Source organism: Nipponia nippon, unplaced genomic scaffold, assembly GCF_047370975.1.
Source record: "Nipponia nippon isolate SJK-2023a ecotype South Korea unplaced genomic scaffold, ASM4737097v1 scaffold_19, whole genome shotgun sequence".
NCBI lineage: Eukaryota > Metazoa > Chordata > Aves > Pelecaniformes > Threskiornithidae > Nipponia > Nipponia nippon.
This window is the reverse complement of record NW_028262335.1, coordinates 399,351-418,592: the sequence shown is the minus strand read 5'-3', so window position 1 is coordinate 418,592 and position 19,242 is coordinate 399,351. Positions and strand designations below refer to the sequence as shown.

The following is a 19,242-nucleotide window of genomic DNA, read 5'->3' as shown; positions in this document are numbered from 1 at the left end:
ATGCTGGGGGTCCTGAGCAGGCAGCCTGGTCCCCGGGGTGCTCCCAGGTCCCCTGTCCCCAGCAGGATGGAGATGCCCATCTGGAAAGTCCAGTGCAGCCCTGGCGTTGCTGGTGGGTATCACCTCCGTCCCCACCTCCGGGCAGGTCCCTGGAGGGACGGGGCACGCGTCGTGCCCTGCACTCTGCATGTCACGGGTGCTGATGCTGCAGTGCCTTCGTGGCTTCTCCCAGTGCGGCCTTGTGCCCACTGCCAGGACAAGGCAGGGCATCTTACCCATGGGTGGCTTGGCTTCAGCAAAGTTGGGTGCAGCCAGCATCACCTGGAAGACAAAAGCTGCCGGGTGCTTCTCCTGTTTATTGTCTCTTTGGTTATTATTAATGAGCTGAAAGCCCAAACAGTTGCTCTTTTCCTGGCTGTGGAGCTCCTGTGCCGCTCGTAGGTGTCCTCATGCCCTGTCTCCGCCGTCCACTGTTCACCCCCCGCGTGCTGCTCCTGCCTGGCCAGGCTGAGCTCTTCAGGCTCGTGTCCCGAGCCCTCCCTGGGGGCTGTGCCGGTGTGGGTGGGGACGGGGCAGGTACTGGGCACCCCTGGGTCTTGGTGGCTGACATGCTGCTCCAGAGTGGGTGTCAGGAGTGGTCCAGGCGAGGGAGAGCGACTGCAGCGGCAGGGCAAGGGAAGGAATTGTTTCCCTCTGCCTTGTCCTTGATTCCTTCACCCCCCTCCCAACTGGTGCCCTACAAAATGGGGAGATCCTGCAATTTTCCACTACCACACCAAATTTATTTCTGGAAAATAAAGCAAATGCTCCCCCTGCGTTTTGCGAGGATGCTCTCCTCCTCCCCCAACAATGGCAGCAGATTTGCAGCCACTGCCAATCAGAAGTGGTTGGAGCTGTTTGGGGATCTTCCCTGACAGCCTTCTGTTGGGCTGTTAGCCTTGATGTGCGAGGAGCAATCTGTCTCCCATCTTGTGAGCCTCCCCCTGCAGTCCTGGATGCCCTTGTGAGGCCGTTTGCAGGCCGAGGGGCTGGGGGTGCTCTGCTCCTGCGGGGTTTTCCCTGCGGGGCTCGGTCCTGGCACTGGTGCTGAATCTGGGCTGGAAGCGCTGGCTGTGCTGCCGCCCTGCCCTGGGTGTCACGATCCCGCATCCAGGGCAGGGTTGTGCTTGGGGTTTTACGTCCGTGGGAAACAGCTCGGCTTCCACTTGAGCAGGTTTATGAACGAGTTCATGAGAAGCCGTTCCAGCTGGCTGGGACTGTGTCACACGCTAGCTGGACCCTGGTCCCTACTGCCAGCATCACGAGGGTGCTGCAGGTGGGGAGGGTGCAGCGGGGGGAGATGCTCTGCCCCCCGGCAAGGTCTGGGCTGGGGGAGATGCTCTGGTGAGCCAAGTGAAAGGTTCTTCTCCCACAAAGACCGTTTCCCATCTTCGCACACCGCAGAGGAGTGGTCGCCGGTTGCAGGCTGCAGCTCTGCCCTTGCCTGGTGTATCAGCTGCCCTGAAGTCTCCCCATCTTACAGAGGATGGAGACAACAATGAGCACTGAATGATTTGGAAAAAAACAGCCTGGGGAAAGGGCAGGGAGCTGGACAGGGCCAGGAGATGTCACAGCAGCCCTGAGCTCTGTGAAGACTCCTCCGGAGCTGGCAGAGTCAGCTGGTAGTCAGCTGGGGGGAGCTCGGCTGAGCTTCCCATGGGGAAATATGTCAGCTCTGAGCTGTCTTGCCAGGAAGGATGTTACTGTCATGCCACGGCTCGTAGGACATCCCATAGGTCCAGTTTAGGAGAGCTGGGACTGGGTCCTATGCACACCAAAGCATGTTGGCCCTTGAAGGGGCAGGGATGAGGGCTACCAGTGGGATCTAGCTCAGCATCTCCCTTTCTGAGTATGCAGCGGGGTCAGCCAGGCTCCCATAAACTTGGCCTCCTGCCCCTGGGGAGAGGCCGCTGGCTACTGGCCCGTTGTGCAGCCGGCCGCCCGCACCAGTGCTCGGGCTGCAGCCGGCGGGGAGGTTTTACGGCTGCGTTACGCACTCCTGAGAAAGCAGGTCCCGTCTGCCACGTCTGTAACCGTAGCAGCACCGGTGGGAACACATCTGCTAAAGGCATCGTGTTACTTTGCTGGGAGGCTCTGCCGTACAGTACAGCCCACGGGCGAGAGCCCCTGCTAAAGACATTACTGCCGGCAGAGGCGGTACATGGCCCCACCGTGCCCTGCCACCCGGCAGAGATGCTTTACCATAAATCCAGGCATGGAGCATGGTGCTGCTGGCAGCGAGATGCCCCCAGGCTCTGCTGAGGGCTTGGGCCACCTTGTCCCCATGGCGCGGAGCCTGCCCGGCATGCAGTGCGGGTCAAATCCTGCTGGAACGGGATGGAGGCGCGTAGGTACGGGGTGCTTGCAGGGTGGTGCTGGTGCTGTACCGGGGCGAGGTGGTGGGCACTGATGGGACTGCCTGCGGGTGGGGTGGGCACGGTGTGGTGTAGCTGGTGCTGGCCCTCTTGGCACACGGGGGGCTGCGAAGAGGCGAGGCGGGTGGGGAACATCAGTTTGGTGCAGCCCCTTGACTTTCTGTGTCCTCTCCGCAGTGGGAAGAGGTGAGCGGGTACGACGAGAACATGAACACGATTCGCACCTACCAGGTGTGCAATGTCTTTGAATCCAGCCAAAACAACTGGCTCCGGACCAAGTACATCCGGAGGCGAGGAGCGCACCGCATCCACGTGGAGATGAAATTTTCTGTCCGGGACTGCAGCAGCATCCCTAATGTCCCAGGCTCCTGTAAGGAGACTTTTAACCTCTACTATTTCGAGTCGGACTTTGACTCGGCCACCAAGACTTTTCCTAACTGGATGGAGAATCCTTGGATGAAGGTGGACACGATTGCTGCCGACGAGAGCTTCTCGCAGGTGGACCTAGGTGGACGGGTGATGAAGATTAACACCGAGGTGCGCAGTTTTGGGCCTGTCTCCAAGAATGGTTTCTACCTGGCCTTCCAGGACTACGGAGGCTGCATGTCCTTGATTGCCGTCCGTGTCTTCTACCGCAAGTGTCCCCGTGTGATCCAGAACGGGGCTGTCTTCCAAGAAACCCTCTCAGGAGCGGAGAGCACCTCGCTGGTGGCAGCCCGGGGGACGTGCATCACCAACGCAGAGGAGGTGGACGTGCCGATCAAGCTGTACTGCAACGGGGACGGCGAGTGGCTGGTGCCCATTGGCCGCTGCATGTGCCGGGCGGGCTATGAGTCGGTGGAAAACGGGACCGTCTGCAGAGGTAACCACCTGCCTTCGGTCTCGCTCCGTGTACTCGCCTTGCTGCCGGTGGGCTGTGCTGATGGTGGCAGTCGGGATTTGCAGCTGGATCTGCATGAGCTGCCTGGGAGCGACCTCCTTCGGCAGGGGTGGGAGAGGAGCACACGGGGACATGGGAGAGGAGCATGTGTGTGGACGCTGGCTCCTTTCCCAGCTCCTCGATGCCTGCCCCGGGCTCATCCATCCATTACAGAGGCTCTGCATTACCTCTGGGTCCTCAGAGCCACTGGATCCAGGGGTGCTGGCCTGTTGCTGGTGCTCTCCGTGTTCTCCAGGTCTTGGAGGGACACGTGTGTAACCATGGTGCGTGCCACCGATCTGCAATCACCTCCCAAAATACTGGGACCTTGTGCCTTGGCGTGGGCTGAAATGCTTCTGGGCTGAGGGGAGTGGGAGTGCAGGCACCCAAAGGTGATGTGGTGGGAGGGAGCAAGTTGTCTGCAGCATTTTCCTGGTGAGGTGCAAATGGCCCAGGGTGGGACATGGTCATGGGCTGTTCAGGACCAGGCTCACCTCTCCAGCCTGGGCACCTCTGAGCCTGGCCCCTGAGCTCCCAGAGGTCTCCTGCCCTGTAGATGTTCTTCTGCCCTGTAGATGTTCTCCTGCCCTGTGGATGTTCAACGCAGACTCTGGGAGCACCTGCTCAGCTCAGCTAAGCACCATGGAGCCAATGTAGTCCTGGGCAAGGGAGAGGCTCTGCACCACCCTCCCTGAAAGCACCGTGCCCAAACCCATCTCCGTGCTCCTCTGCAGTCATGCGTGGGCTTGGGGATGGTAGGAGCTGCTGGGCTTGGCGGGAGAGAGGTGGGGACCTGAGAGCTGCATGTTTAATGGGCACCTGTGGCTGCATGCACAGAACAAACCGTGACGTTTGGCAAATGGACTTTTCTCCTCTGCGTCCCCACTGAACATCAAAATCCCCTAACGCTTTTGATAGCCTTGGCACACTCCAAGCAGAGCTGGAGCTTCTCTGAGATCAATTATAGACATGTCGGTGGGCATTGAAGAGTGTGAGGAAGGAGCTGTGTCTCCTCTTTCCTTGTTGCGGGAAAGGGTGGCCGGGTAGCACCGAGCAAGCATGGGGAAGGTGCTGGTGAGTGGGGAGATGGAGACACTGGAGAGGGGGACGAACAGTCTCTGGCCATGCTTGGTTGGGACTGCAGGTCGGATAGTCCCCTTGGAGAGGGCACCGCATCTTCTGCTGGTGGCTGGGCTGCTCACACGTCAAGCATCCTGATGTGCTGGGGGTGTTACTTAATATCCGTGCTTTGAGCTACTCCTCACCGAGCCACTGAACATCTCTTCCCACTGAGCTCGGGGTGATCAAGTGTCCTCCAGCTGTAGCAGGGACGGTGCTGGGGATGGGGACACCAAAGAAGTACTGCTGCAACGCAGTATGGAAAGGGAGCCTGGCTAATCCCAGCCTCGAAGGGAAGACGGGTGTTTTATGACACCCAAGTGAAGCATTTGTAGCAATACCAGAAAGTCAAAATGATTCATGTCAGCTTTTCCATCTCAGCCTTTTTTTTTCTTCGCCTGAGCAGACCCAGCCCTGCACAGTGCTTTGCTCTGATGCAGCTACGGTTTCTCAGGGCTCCCCGGTCCCGCTGCCAGCCCAGCCAAGGGTCGGTCCCTTCGCATGCCCCAGGGCTCCCAGGACCTCCATACGCAGAGCCCTGTCCCTGCAGCCTGGCCCGGCGGGGCTGGGAGGGGCGGCTGAGCAAGCGGGAGCCGGGGGCCAAGGTGGAGGGAGCGAGCAGGAGGGAGAGACCGAGTCTCCTCTTTGTCTGCGCAGCAGCAGGATTTTGGGAGGTCCGGTACCTCAGCAGCTGTTTCTCCAGCCGGTGCTGGCGTGCGCCCGGCCCCGCGCTCCCCACCGTCATTAATCATGCGGTGGCCGGCAGCCTGCCGTCTCCGTGGGGCAGCTGGCTCCGGGCTGCTTTCCCCTTCCCCTTCTCCTTCCCCTTTCCTTTCCCCTTCTCCTTCCCCTTCCCCTTCCCATGTGGGGCTGCGTGATTGGGGCTGGATGGGACCCCAGGGCTGTGCCAGACGGGGACACATCCTCCATTTCCCCTCAGCAGCCCCCAGAGAAGAAGTGTGGGGAGCGGGAAGAGAGCCAGCCATGGAGTTGGCAGGACAGCCGTAGCATCCCCGTCCTCTCCCAGCACCCCCAGTGAGCCCCACAGAGGACTGGGGAAGGGGCTGGTCACCCTGGCTCGGTTGGGCAGAGAAAGGGCTCTCCTCCCCAGCTCAGCTCAGCAAGGACCTGCAGGCTGCAGCGCTGCATCCCTGCCCACCTCCTGTCGTGTCCTTGCCCCAGGTCCCCGCAGAGGCAGCGTACGAGCCGCCCAAACTGGGGGACTCACTCGTACATGTGGCCGGCAGGTTTTCTCGTGTTTTTGAGGGGTGGGAGGGAATCTGGGCCCCTTTCCAAAAGTAAAACAAAAGCAAATCCGAGCTGGCTTTCAGGGTGAAGTGCTCTCACACGGCTCGGTCGCCCAAACGGGACGTGGCAGGGAGTGCGGGGGACATGGCTCACTGGTCCTGCCCCGCCAAGGGCTCCCAGTGGAAAAGGGCATCCCGAGCAATGGACGGCCCCTCGGTGCAGCTGCAAGGCGCTAGAAGGAGTTGCTCATTTTCTCCTCTGGGCTTTTCATCTGGCTAGTACAGCGCAAGCCTGCTCACGGCAGTGTACACAAGGGATATTTATGGAGGAAGTTCATGCATCTAACAGCTTAAGCTCTCCTAAGCTTGCAGCCCCAGCACAAAAGGATTTGGGGGCAGTTAACAATTCTGTGTGGTTAAGAGATTTTCATTTTGCTGGGCCTTGCTCGCCGATCCCGCAGGGCCCTGTGAGGGGCTGGCTGCCCGCTCCTCTTCGCTCCGCTCCTCCGCTCGCTCCCCGGCTCCTTTCCGCCGCGCTGGCGAGGGGCTCCGTGCACGCGCCTCCCCGCACCGCCTCCCCCAGCCCGGTACGCCCAGCCCTGTCCTCCCCGCTTCACCTTCTCCTGCTCCCTGCCTGCGTCTTTTTTCTCCATCTCCCTGTTCTTTGTCTGCCTCCTCCCCCTTCTCCCCCGCCTGTCCCTCCCATGCAGCATATTAAGCGCATTTCTCTCTCTGCCTCCCTTATTCATTGGCTCCCCTCTGCAACGGCGGAGGCAGAGCTATTGTGCTGCCTGCTCTCTCTGTTTGGACTGGACAGTAGACGAACGCTGCCTGCAAGGGTCTCTGCCCGCTCAGGGATGGCAGCCGCTGGCTGCTGGTCTAAGCTATTGAACCCTGCGCCCATCTCCGGCTCCTCTCCGGCTTTGGAGGACATCTGCCCATGTGTCTGATCACTGCATTTGCAACGGGCAGCCTCTTCTTTGTTGCACTCGTACAGCGCCGAGTGTGGGGAGTCCTGGTCTTGCCATGGTAACAAGGGATGGTTTTGCCCTGCAGAAGCTGGTGGTGACACTCTCTTGCTATCAGAGACATGTGGCATCATCCCTTGGGGTCACAGGCGTTTCTGAGGAGGAGAGGAGCTGGTGATGTGCCGGGAAGAGGAGGAACCTGGTCACCTAGGTGGTCTGTAGAAGATCCAGGCTGCCACCTGTCTTCTCCAGCTCAAGGTGGAGCCAGGCCACCCCTGTGGGGAGCCTGTGGGCTTAACAGTGTGTCCCCTTTGGAGCCTGCACTGCTTTTCTCCTGCTCCTTCCCTGGGGGGCAGAGCCAGGAGGGAGGATGTGGGGGTCCTGACCCAGCTCCAGCACCCAGCCTGGTGCCAGTCCCGTCCAGCCCTGCCAACACCACAGCCCGGTTCCACCACCCACCCAGCTGGATACTCCCAGGTCAGCTCCAGCACTGACTCAGCCCAATTCCAGCTCTAAAGGGAGAAGGGGTTATTGCTGTAGTGGGCTGGTCCGTGGGGTGTCCCAGTCTGGGGCTGCGTAGGGCTGGCTGGTAGGTTTTGGTAGGGCTGTGCCCTTGCAGACGCGTGTCCTACAGGTGGGCTCCATGATGGGCTTCCCTGCCTATGCTTACATGCTCTTTTGAGGTCCAACGCAGCAGATCTGCCACCACCCCACCGTGTGCTGGGGATGCGGGTGCAGAGGCAGTGATGTGCACGTACACGTGTCGAGGACCCAGAGCTATTCCTCCATCGCAGAGGTGTGGGAGGCAGTGCGGGTCTGTCCCAGTTGTGCTGTGCTCGGGTTTTGGAGAGAGGCAAGCATGTGCTAAGGGCTTGGAGGGGCGAGCAGCTTTCTGATGTGCTGGAGAAGGGTATGTCCTAGCTGTCATACAGTCACGTCCCATAAGTACGTGATGTTTTGAAGATAAGAGGCTATTTATGGCTCCAAGCCTGTTTCGAGTCTGGGCCTCCACTGATAATGTTGGACTCAGCCAATAAATTGTAAGGCCCTAGGGGTAATTAAGTTCTTACAGGAAGCATTCCGAGTTGAGCTGGAGCAGAGACAGCCAATCGTGATGTAAATGTTTCCAGAGATGGAGAATTGCCCGTTAAATGCTTCCAGCGGTTGCTCCTGCCTTCTTACCCATGGCTGCGCCTGGCACTCGGACCTTGGTGAACTTTGTCCATCACCACACCTCTGCTTTCCCTGTGCCTGTTTAAGAGTAATCCTTGGCCCCTGGTCCTCTGGTAAGGCTTTCAGCCAGTTTTTTTGGCTCTTCCCGGCCCTTGGCACTGCTTTAGCCTTTCTGTTGGCAGATCCACTGTCCCACGTGCAGGATGCTCGTAGTGATCAGCTGAGTGCCAGAGGGGATGCTGAGATTTCCCTCTTCCTATAGCCCCCCTTTGCTTTAACTATTTTGGCAATGGCATTCCTCTGGGTGCTTTTGAAGGACCCTTGTCCTTCCTGGTGGGACTGGGAGCAGATAACCGCTGGGGCCCGCATCCTTGTCCCCGGAGGTGTGACTTGACATGGGTTTGTACTGAAATGCACATTCCTTGCTTGTGCCCAGCTCACCGAGGCATCTGGATTACTGTGTATCAGGAACCCACCACCTCCAGTATTTACCACACTACAACTTTCATGTCAGCAGCTGACTTTATTGGGAATGCTTTGGGCTTTCTCCTGGGTCATTGATAAAAATGTTAAATAGCCCAGAGGCACGAACTAAATTTGTTGGCTCTAGTAGAAACAGGCCTGCTCTCTGCACATTCCCTGCTTAGATCTCAGACCATAGCAGTATCAGCTCGCCAAGTTTTAATGCATTGAACATGTCCCACAGTGTCGGTGGACCCTCTAATTTCTGAATCAAAATATCATGTGTTACCGAGGGAAACGCTCTGCAGAAGTTTGGGTGCATTGCATTAACGCCGTTACCTCTCCCAGCCAGTCTTGTAATTGCATCAAAAAACCATACGAGGCTAATTTGCTAATCTGTTTTCCATAAATGTACGTAGGTTGGCACTACTATTACTACCTTCCTTTAATCCCTCGCTGACCGAATCCTGTAGCTGGCACATCCTTATTTGACTGGTACTGATGTTACAGCGGCAGTCCTAAAATAGCCAAGACTGCCTCATTTAACAAATAGCTTTTTCCTACATTTCTGAAACATCTTACTACTTCACGGCGTGTGGAAAGTGAACATTAGTTGTCCACTGGTTCATCAGCCATGTCTTTAAAAACTCGTAGGTAGATGCTATCCTGACATACTGATTTAAAAATGTTTAACTTTAGTAGCTGCTATTTAACATCTTGAGTTACTGCTGGAATGGAAAGTATTTCACCATCATCCTATAAGATGATTACATCACCTGGCTTCTTCCCAAGTACAAAACAGGAATTTGTCTGCCTTTTCTACAGGGTTGTTGACAATTTGAATGCTCCCAACCGGCCGTGCCTCGCTGTCATTGTGGATACTGCTCTTTGGGCTTCTCCCTCTCCTCCCTCTCCATCTGGGAAGCAAGAATGCAGTGTCTTTCTTTCCAGTGCTTTAATTCTTCTCCCTCTTGCTTCTTGCTGACCTCTCCATGTTGTGAATCCAGTTAGGGCTGTGGTGGGGATTGCAGCTGCTCGGTATTACCCACTCCAAGCCTGCTCAGTGCACCCTGGAGTCGGAGGAGGTGCCAGCTTGTCCTCTGCACGTTGCTGGGTGGTGTTTGGGCTTCTGAAGGTTGGAGCAGGACCAGGGGGAGCCTAGCAGAGCAAGGGGCTGTCAGATCGGGGCGGGGCGAGGCATTTATTTTCTGGCGGTCGAAGCCCCAGGAGATGCCGACCTCGCAAGGAGGTGTCACAGGGGGTCCAGGAATGTGGCACAATATCTGCTGCTGAAGGAGGGAGATGGATGAGTCCCCTCCGAATAGGAAATGCTGCTTCTGAGGGACTAGACCTTCGTGGCCAAACGGAGGCAAAGGAACTGAGAACTGCTTTCTCATTTTGCTTTCAAGACAAGGGATGGGCTAAGTCCTTCCACACAAATCTTTTCTCTCTGGAGAAAGGGAGGAGATGAGGTTTTCCAGGACACGAGTGTGGTTTTTGAACAGCAGGACTGTTGCAGAGCACTCCCAGCCTTGTTGTGAAGGTGTAGGAAAGACCCCAGCAGGCTGCAGAAGACAACCTGAGAGCAGCCCGCTGGAAGCTTGGAGGGGAATGGCATATTCTCATTTATTGGTAAGAGCAGGTCATGAGTCCCTTGGGTTGGAGGAAGGGATGGAGATCTCAGGTCCAGCAAAACCCATTGGGAGTTTCCTGATGGAAGTGATGGCCATCCTCAGGATGTCTCAGGGAGACATGGTGGTGTTTTGCATTGCCACTATCTGCCATAGCTGGTGCTTCCCAGTCCCTTTGCATGAGCCCTTTCTTCTCTCTGCTCAAGGTCTTCCCCCGCAGAGCTGCAGGGAAGGTCTCTGCTCCCCTTCCCGCTTTGGCACAGTTGCTCCCTGCCAGGCGTTTTGTTGTGCTGGGATCAGCGAGAAGATGGGAGGAGGTGGGTGAGAGCAGAGGCGGAGAGTCTGCACCGGAGAAAGAGCGCTGTCCCCTCTGCCCCTCCACGTGCGCTGACTGTGCCCTGGGTGCAGGGACGGGAGCCCCGTTGTAACACGGGTGCTTCCATGGAGCTGACATCTGTACCGATAAGAAAATCCCCCCTGACTTATTTTTGCAGGTGAAGCAGCATTTTGGATCAAATACCACATTCCTGGTCTTGCTCCGCCTGTGTGAGGGGGGAATAGCAGCCCTGGCAGCATCCCGTGCCGACGCCGGTGGGAGAGCAGCATTTATTCCTGCTTTTCCTCTCTCTCCTTCATAGGCCTCCCTGTTTTGTTTTTTTTTTTCCTTTTTTTTTTTTTTTTTTTCTGAGAAAAGTGGTAAACATTAATAGGAACTGGAATGAATAGCTGGGATCCGGGCCCAGGCTTCCAGGATTTTAAGTCATTACTGCCATAAAATGAAGGGAACGTGTTTTTTACCATTAGTTTTTCCTTTGAATCAAAGTGCTCAGAGATCTGGGAGGCAAGGAGGGTTTTTCCCTGAATTCATCAGAGTTCTGAATCTTTATGGGGCAAGAGGAGAATATTCTTCATTGTATGTAACTTGAGGAAAATTGGAGAAAATGCTGCTTTTGAGGATTTTTTTTTTTTCATTTGAGATTTTTCTGTGCGTCGGGCCAAAGCCAAGAGATTATTTTGAACGTTTAATTTTGGGAAATACCCTCAGACATTCTCTGCGCTGATTTAAAGTTACTCCGATGTCAGATGATCACTCGTAAGAGCACAGTTATTTCATTTTAGCAATACAAGGTAAAATTCGTACAGAAAATTTAATCTAGAAGCCATGATTAGCTTAATTAGCTCCAGGGAAACTCTTTATTGTTCCCCATATGCCTTAGAAACATAGTATATCACTGGAAAGTGTACATAAAAGTCCCCATAAAGGTTAGGAAATGGAATCAAAGTGTTCATAGCTCACACAATGGCTGTGTTTACATAGCCCAAACTTCAAACGACGTTAAATTACGTTTGGCCAAGCAAAATAGACAACTTTTTCACATTTTGAAGGAGACACTAAGTTAGGTGACACCGATCCGCGATGCTCGGTCCTTGCGTGGGCGAGTGTTCTAACTGAAACACCGTAAGGAGCTGCAGGAAGGATGCGGAGCAAAACCGGGCAGAAGTGCGGTGAGCACCGTCCGGTGAGTCTGCGGCATCCCCTTGTTCCCTTTATTTTCTCGCATTTGGGGAAGTGGTGTCTAAGGAAAGAAAATTAAAAAAAAAACCAGCCCAAAAAACATTGCTAGGTATTAAAAAGAGAAGAGACATGAAAGAAGGGGCGCAGCCCGGCAGGTTGTGGGACGTGGCCAGCAGCTGGTTTAAGGAAGGGCTGCAGCGCGTTGCTGGGCTTTGGGTGGGCTGTGGGCACACTGGAAACACATTTACAAGCAGAAGAGGCTCTGAACCAGCATCCTTGCCTTCCTCCCTACCAGTGAGCTTCAGCACGAGTCTCCTTCCGAGTGAGCGGCAGCCCCGTGCCTGCCTGGCTTGGATGCCTTTGCTGGAGTCCAGCATCTGCCCAAGAAGTGGGGAAACTGGCTGTAGTACACGAGAAACTAGTAATTTGCAGAATGGCAGGTCTTACAGGCTGGCAAATGGGGAACAAGGTGTAGTGTGAGCAGGAAACTGTAAGCCACTGGATCTTGGAAAGCACCCTGTTAAGGGGAGACAGAAAAAAGTCCTCCTGAGACCCGGAGCTACCAACTCAGTGCATTGTGTTCGCACAGCCTCCCTTTCAGCTGCCTCTCAAAGATAAGGAGGAGCAATGCACTGAGTTGGTAGCTCCGGGTCTCAGGAAATTCTTCGCTTCGGCGGGTTGAAATGACACCTGCCAAGGTGTTGGCATCTTCATGGAGTCCTTGGAGGTAAACTGGGGATATTGGCTTTGCTCTTTGTGTCAGAAACTAGAGACCCTTGCAAAAACCTCTCTCATGGTTTCAGTTGGCCAACGGGGCTCTTGATGCTTGAGTGTACGATGCTGTGCTCAAACATATCCCAAGCGCTTGGGCTGGCTCACCCCTCCGCGGTGGGCTGTGGGTACCACGGTGATGCCGCAGCAGCAGCTGGGGAGGTGACGGGTATGACCACGAGGTGAGGGTCCCGTTGGAGGTCCACAGGTTTGCTGGGTGATGGCTTGAAATAACTCCTATGGCTAATGGGGCAAATTCAAAATGCATTTTGAGGGAATATCTGGTTCTTCAGTATTTGGGCGCTGACAATTTTCAAGGACGACAAGCTCCTACTTGCAAAGTCTTTTTGCACTTTTAGACTATTGTCACATTCAGAGCTCATGGAGGCCCTGTGTTCAAGAAGACAATTTTTAAGTCTGAAACCAAAGCTAGCAATTTCCTTTCAAAACATTATGATCCCAGGAGTACCACGGTTGTTACACCTGCAGCGGTGACAGGAGACAGGAGCAGAGTGAACAATGAACGGGCATGTGATAAAGGCTTTATTCCTTTCAAACTATCAAAATGCCCAAACCCTCAAGATTAGTAAGAATTAAAGTGCAGCCTGAAGTGGAGCCCATAAAGTAGAGTAACGCGGATGCTTTGCTCCAAATGGCATTTCTCCCAGCCTGGATGGCTTTTCAAAAGATTGTAGCGACTTCTGAAGCGCCTGTAGTAACAGATAATATTTGTCAAGCAGCACACTCCATTAAATGCACGATATCTGCCTTTTTACGGCATCGGCTCTCCGGGAGGCTTTCTGCAGAGACGCGGGAAGGGTCTGTGCAGCATCAGGGGCATGTTTGCTCTCAGACATCAGCGGGTGGTTTCCATCACGCCGGTCCACCTTTCTCCCCACCTTTCAGGAGAGCCCTTCCTGAGCATGGTGTCGGCATCCTCCCGGGCTGTGCAGCGCAGAGGGATGCGGGCTGGTGCCCCGTGCAGCGGCCCAAAGTGCCCACACGCATGGAGCATCAAGGGACAGACGGGATGCGGGACATTGCTGGGCATCAGACCCTTAGCCAGGGATTTCTAAGGTGCTGATCTCTCTTGAGGCATTTCAGTGGAAACCAACTATTTTTTCATGAGCCTTCCTCTGCCCCTTTCCCTCCCCCCCTTTTTATAGAATCACAGAATCGTTACGGTTGGAAAAGACCCTTAAGATCATGGAGTCCAACTGTTAACCTAACACTGCCAAGTCCACCACTAAACCATGTCCTTGAGCACCACGTCTACCCATCTTTTAAATCCCCCCAGGGATGGAGACTCAACCACTTCCCTGGGCAGCCTGTTCCAATGCTTGACCACCCTTTCGGTGAAGAAGTTTTTCCTAATATCCAACCTAAACCTCCCCTGGTGCAGCTTGAGGCTGTTCCCTCTCGTCCCATCGCTTGTTACTGGGGAGAGGAGACCGACCCCCACCTCGCTACAACCTCCTTTCAGGCAGTTGCAGAGAGCGATGAGGGCTCCCCTCAGCCTCCTCTTCTCCAAACTAAACAACCCCAGCTCCCCGAGGTGCTCCTCATAAGACTTGTGCTCCAGACCCTTCACCAGCTTCCTTCCCTTCTCTGGCCACGCTCCAGCACCTCGATGTCCTTCTTGTAGTGAGGGGCCCAAAACTGAACACAGTACTCGAGGTGCGGCCTCACCAGTTAAGTTTTCCTTATCCCTTCAGTCTCACATGCTGGTAACAATTCTGCAGATGTCTGTATTGCTGTAACAATGATCAAGAGCATTATTTTGGCAGCTAACTTCCCCATTCATCCCCACCTGAGTGGCTCAGGACCCTACAGCACTGTCTTTGGCTTGCAGGGAGCTGTGAGGAGGAGGAGGAGGCGCTGCCTCGGGCTGCCCAGGCAGTGGATGCTGGAGCTGCTCTCTCATGCCAGCCATCACCCAGAGGATTCCCGTAGCTGAAGGCATGAAGCTTAGGAGGGTTTACCGCAGTGGAAATGCTACAAGTGCAGGCCGTTCCTTGCAACGCGGCGAGCAAAATTAATTCTGAGCCTTTCCGTGTATACGCACAGCCCTCCTTAATAAAAGAGAAAGACTAAAAACGGGGAAAAGAAGATTAGGAGAAACATTCGGGGAATGACTCACCCCCAGAGAAGCTTCTCGTTCGCTTTCCCTGCTGTGCACCCCAATGATGGATTAAAAATTGCCTGCGTTTGCTATTGCATTGCTACTAGCAGCCCACAGCGCGCTTCCCGGCGCGTGGTGCCTCGCCAGCCTTCCTCTCCTTTGGAGGAGGCGAGCGATGCTGTAATTTTCAGTCACCTTCACAAGTACAGTGGTTATGCCGTTACCGTCACCTGCGTCAGCTGGGACATTGATCCAGGCAATAATGGTGGTGGTTTACTCTCAATTTACACCCTGGGAGTGGACCTGTGGCACTGACTGAAGAATAAGAGCTGGGGTAGCTGTTGTAGGGAAAATGATCTCCAGGCTTTCTCAAGCTCAGTCTTCCAGCTGCGGCCGTGCAGATCCTAGCGGCCTGCGGCGCTGGAAATGGCAGAGCGCACCGGTTCGCCCCCGGTTACTGCTTATGCTGGTTGTTCTGCTTTCTGAAGAGGATTAGGGAGCCAGAAGAGGAACTTTATCGTGCCTACTGCTTACTCGCATTGCTACCATGAGTACGGTTAATTTGCAAATAGAGTGACAAATCTAAGCGTGTGTATCTTCAGGATACCCTATAATTAGAACTGGTCTTTTTTTGCTTCTGGAAAGGTTTTTGCTGTCTGGCTCAGATGGAAGCGATCCCAGTTTGTTTTTGTTTCTCTTGAATTAGAGCGCGGCTGCTCTTTCCAGGATTTCCCAGGCAAAAATATGCACATGGGGACCTGCCCAGTGGGCACGGTGGTTCCTCTAGGACACGTCCAGCCCAATGCACGTGCACCTCACACGCAGCCTGTGCGTGCTTGACATCGTTAATGATTTTGGGTGCGTTTGGCTCTCTGCACCTCTGCGGGGGCTGTGGTGGGGATTTGCCCGTGTGCACGGGCTGATTTTCTGGCGCTTCCAGCTGTAAGGCAGATAGCGCGCGGAGTCTGGGAAGAGGGGTTAAGCGTGGGAAAGCAGTAAAAGCCTAATGTGCAAAGCTGAGCAGAGAGTTCAGACTGGGCGCAAGTGCGGTTTTGCTGCTCAGTCCTGCCTAAAGAAGAGAGGTTAGCGCGACACGTTTCTCTGGCAGCAGGAGTCCTCTCTCCAGACTGGTGCCTGACACCAGCGCTGCCTTGGCTGCTGCCATGAGGATGGGTCGGAAAGGCCTTGGTGGAAACCAGGAGAAGGTTCCCGATCCGGGGGTGGGGTAGCAGGACCTGTGGGACCACCGCTGCCGCGCCAGCCCAACCGTGTTGTGTATGTTTGGGGGGGGGGCCCCGAGATGGGGTTTCCATGGAAACCAGAGCCATGATTTGCTGCATGCTGATGTGCTGGAAGGCCAAAAGCAAGCGCGGGTGGGAGGAAGGAAGCGGCGTGTGGTGGGCAATACACCCTCCCTGGGGACCTTCATCCCTGAGCGCAGAGGAGAGGAGGGAGGGAGGACGTTTCGGTACCCTGAGCTTGCTTATCGTCGCCCTGCAGCTCAGAGCGAGGCTGGGAGCCAGGGCCAGCCCTGGGGGGGCTCGGGGGGGCAGCATCCATACATGTGGGTGTCCGGCACGGCGTGTGCTCCTGCTGTGGCAAGGTCTGCTTAACCCAACATGAGCTTGCAAGGTTGCAGCGTCATGGCAGAGCTCCACACCAGCCCAGGTAGCTCGCTAATGAGCAGGATTAATTAATTAGCCCAGGAGAAGCTGCAGCAACAGCGCTGTTGACGTTTGGTCTGTAGCCTCTGCCTGTGTGCATCACCTCTGTGTGCATTGCAGTTTCCCTGGCGAGGCACCGTGGGGTACGGGTGCCACTGCAGGAGGTGACGAGGGCAGATCAGGACAGGGGTGAGACACCAGCCAGGGTGGAGGTGACACCCCTGGACAGAGACATGTGCAGCTGGGTCAAGCAGGAGGGTGGGGCGCCTTCAGACAGCTGCTGGGTCCCGACACAGGCACATCTGGCTCAGGTCTGGTGCAAAGCGCGAGGCTTGCAGGGCTCCCAGGTATTTTATCCTGCTGTGAGCTGACTTGCTGGGTCCTCCTTGGAGTGCCGGTGTGCACGTCTCTCATGCCCTGCGGGTGCGTGGCAGTGCCCTGGCACTGGTGCATCTGCGCCCTTGGGCTGGCGTGCCCGCGTCCCCGCTGCCGCGCGCTGCCGTCGAACCTGCGGGCCAGGTTGCGGCTGCAGCAGCGATGAGTGCTGGAGCTGCTAGCAGACTGGAAATGTCTTTTGTCAAAGCTTGAGATGCCTCCAACCTCCTTTAATTAAAGACAATTACTGCTTTCAGCCCCTCTTCACAGCTCAGCTGGGTTGTTTGCAAACACACAGCTGCGGGAGTCTTTGTGCCCCTCTCCGAGTCCCGCTTCCCTGGAGACACACAGAGGTTTCTTTATTATCAGCATTACGGCTAGCGAGCAGCTGAGGAGGAGGAGGGGGTGTACCGGGCTCCCGGGGCGTCTTGAGGTGCAGCGCTGGCTCCGCAGGGCAGCCGGGAGCAACCCTGCCTGCTCGCGTCCAGCCTTTCCTGCGAAACCTTCTGCGCGGTGAAGCACCGCCCGGTGCCGCGCTGCTCGGGGAGAGAGGCTTTTGCTGGAGGCGTGAAGGGAAAGGAAGGGGAGTGAATGGTAATGGAGGCATTTGGGCTGCAGAGGAGGTGGCTCTGGCCCCGGCGGCAGAGACAGGACTGAGCAGACATGGGCTGCGAGCTCTGAATGTGTCCTTTTAAAGAACGCTCTGCTGAGTTAGCTGTGACTTCGCATGCTTGTGTAAAGAGGCTGCTTCGCCTCGCTGCAGGAGCTGCACCGGGCAGGCCAAATTTGTGCTTTCTCAACCGAACCGTGCTCAGAAAAAAAATCTGAAACATCCTGTAACCAATAACCCCCTTTCTGTGCTTGAATAACTCGGAGGCAGCCAAATGGAGCTTAACCAAACTTTCCAAAACAGTCAGGGCTGGCGCGAGAACAAGCAGCATCCACTGCAGCCCTCTGGGATGCTCTTTCCAAAAATACGAGCCCCAGCGCAGCAGCAGCGCGTGAAGCTGTCTCATAGCCCTGGCTCTCGTATGGATCCAGCCTGACTCTGCAGCGCCGTGTCCAACCCCAGATGCTGCGGCCAAGGCCGTGGCTTCTCCGTTTTCAGGTGCTAATGGTCTCCTCGGGGAGGAGTCGGGGCAGGAGAGGCTAGCAGGCAGGCCACCGCCTGCCTTGGAAGCGTTTGGTTGTTAAATCTATTGCGGGGGCCTGAATGGTAAGTGCTCAGCCTTCAGGCTCAGGGGAGCCGAGATCCTTTTTGAGCTACTAACAGCCTGACACTGCTCTGTCTTCTCAAATTCATTTTGCAGCTCTGATTCCCTGGCGAGCACTAATCACTGGGCTGAGCATGAAGGGAAACATACCCCTCAAATGGGAAGCCCAGAAGCTCTTTCCCCTTAAACAGCCTCTCTATGGACATCTTTGATCTGTTTTGGGGTGGTTTCTTATTCCACAGGAGGCTCCTGGAGGCCAGCAGAAGAGTTGGAGCAGCCTCCTAGAACAGGTTTAAATGCATGCGCGGGGGCCATGCTGTGGATTTAGGACAGGCGGCAGATGGGCAGGGTCGGACACCCCTTGCAAGAGTAAAGGCCAGGGCTTCAGAGACCCTGTTGCTGCAGCGTTCGTGTCTGTGGAGCACTGGGTACACAGTCCATGGTCCTTAGTGCAACGTCATGGGGTGCTGGGGCTTTGGGGACACAGTCCATGGTCCTTAGTGCAACGTCATGGGGTGCTGGGGCTTTGGGGACACAGTCCATGGTCCTTAGTGCAACGTCATGGGGTGCTGGGGCTTTGGGGACACAGTCCATGGTCCTTAGTGCAACATCGTGCTGCAGGTCCTGCTGCTCTCATGGGAGACCATCACTGGGGCACTCTGCTCAGCAGAGCAAGGTGCCTTCGTTTGGCAGCTCCTCCAGCTTCTGTTCCAGGTGTTGGCATTGTTACCGTGGCTCACCAGAAGGTCTGTATTTGGGGCTGGAGTGTGCTTTAGAAGTGGACATCCTCCAGGTTATGTCCCCTGGGAAACTGTTGGCTGCAGCTCTTGGTAGCTGGAGGTCTCATGGATGCTGACCAGTTGGTCCGGGCAGACCCAGAAACACATCCAGGAGGTGTCTGTCCAAGAGAAAGTTTCCTACGTGTTGAGCGTGACTGCGTGTGTGATGGAAAAAAATTGACCTTTCCAGAAACACCTTGGTGTTTATTGGTTTGCAGATGTCTGTACCGGCTAGATAGCAGGAGACATAAGAGTGGATAGAGTGCTGATTCCTCCTGTCCTCTGGCATGCTGTTCATATTTTTGGTGCCCACGGTGCCTTGTGGCAGCAAGTTATGCAATTTAATTATGCACCATGTTAAAAGATATGTCCTTGCATACTGTAAGAAATTGCAAGCAATCTATTCCCATTCATGTCTCCTATATTCCTGATGGCTTTATATACCTCCCTGAGTGGTCGCTTTTCAAATGGAAGGTCCTGAGTTGATTGACTCTCCATATGGAAGCTGCTCTGTGTCCCTAATCGTTTTTATCATCTGCCTCATGACCTTGTCTAAGGGTGACCACCACTGCAAACACTGTTCAAAACGTGGCTCCGTGCAATGGCTTAATAACATTCCTGTTTTGCACGGGGTTCCTTTCTTAATAATTCCTTATATTTTCTCATTTTTTTTGATGATGGATGAGCTTTGAACTGATGTTTTCAGAGAATTATCTCTAGTGCTGCCGAGATCTCCTCCCTGCATGTTAATAGCTAATTTAGTGCCCATCATTGTGTTTGTATAATTAGGGCTCTTTTCCCCCAAGTGCATTAGTTTCCTTTTGTCACCACTGAATTTCATTTGCCGTGTTATTGCCCAGTCACTCAG

General features: G+C 55.1%; 1 protein-coding gene across 5 annotated transcripts in view; it reads left to right on the top strand.

Moving 5' to 3' along the window:
• EPHB2 (EPH receptor B2) overlaps nt 1-19,242 on the top strand; it is a 131,801-nt gene that overhangs the window by 39,765 nt on the left and 72,794 nt on the right. For 4 of the 5 annotated variants that reach the window (XM_087755184.1, XM_087755182.1, XM_087755183.1 and 1 more), the window contains exon 3: nt 2,592-3,276. In XM_087755184.1, the coding sequence (XP_087611310.1) occupies nt 2,592-3,276 (685 nt within the window). Of the gene's footprint in view, nt 1-2,276; nt 2,391-2,591; nt 3,277-19,242 lie in introns of those variants that run through there. The other variant, XM_087755186.1, reaches the window with a different exon arrangement.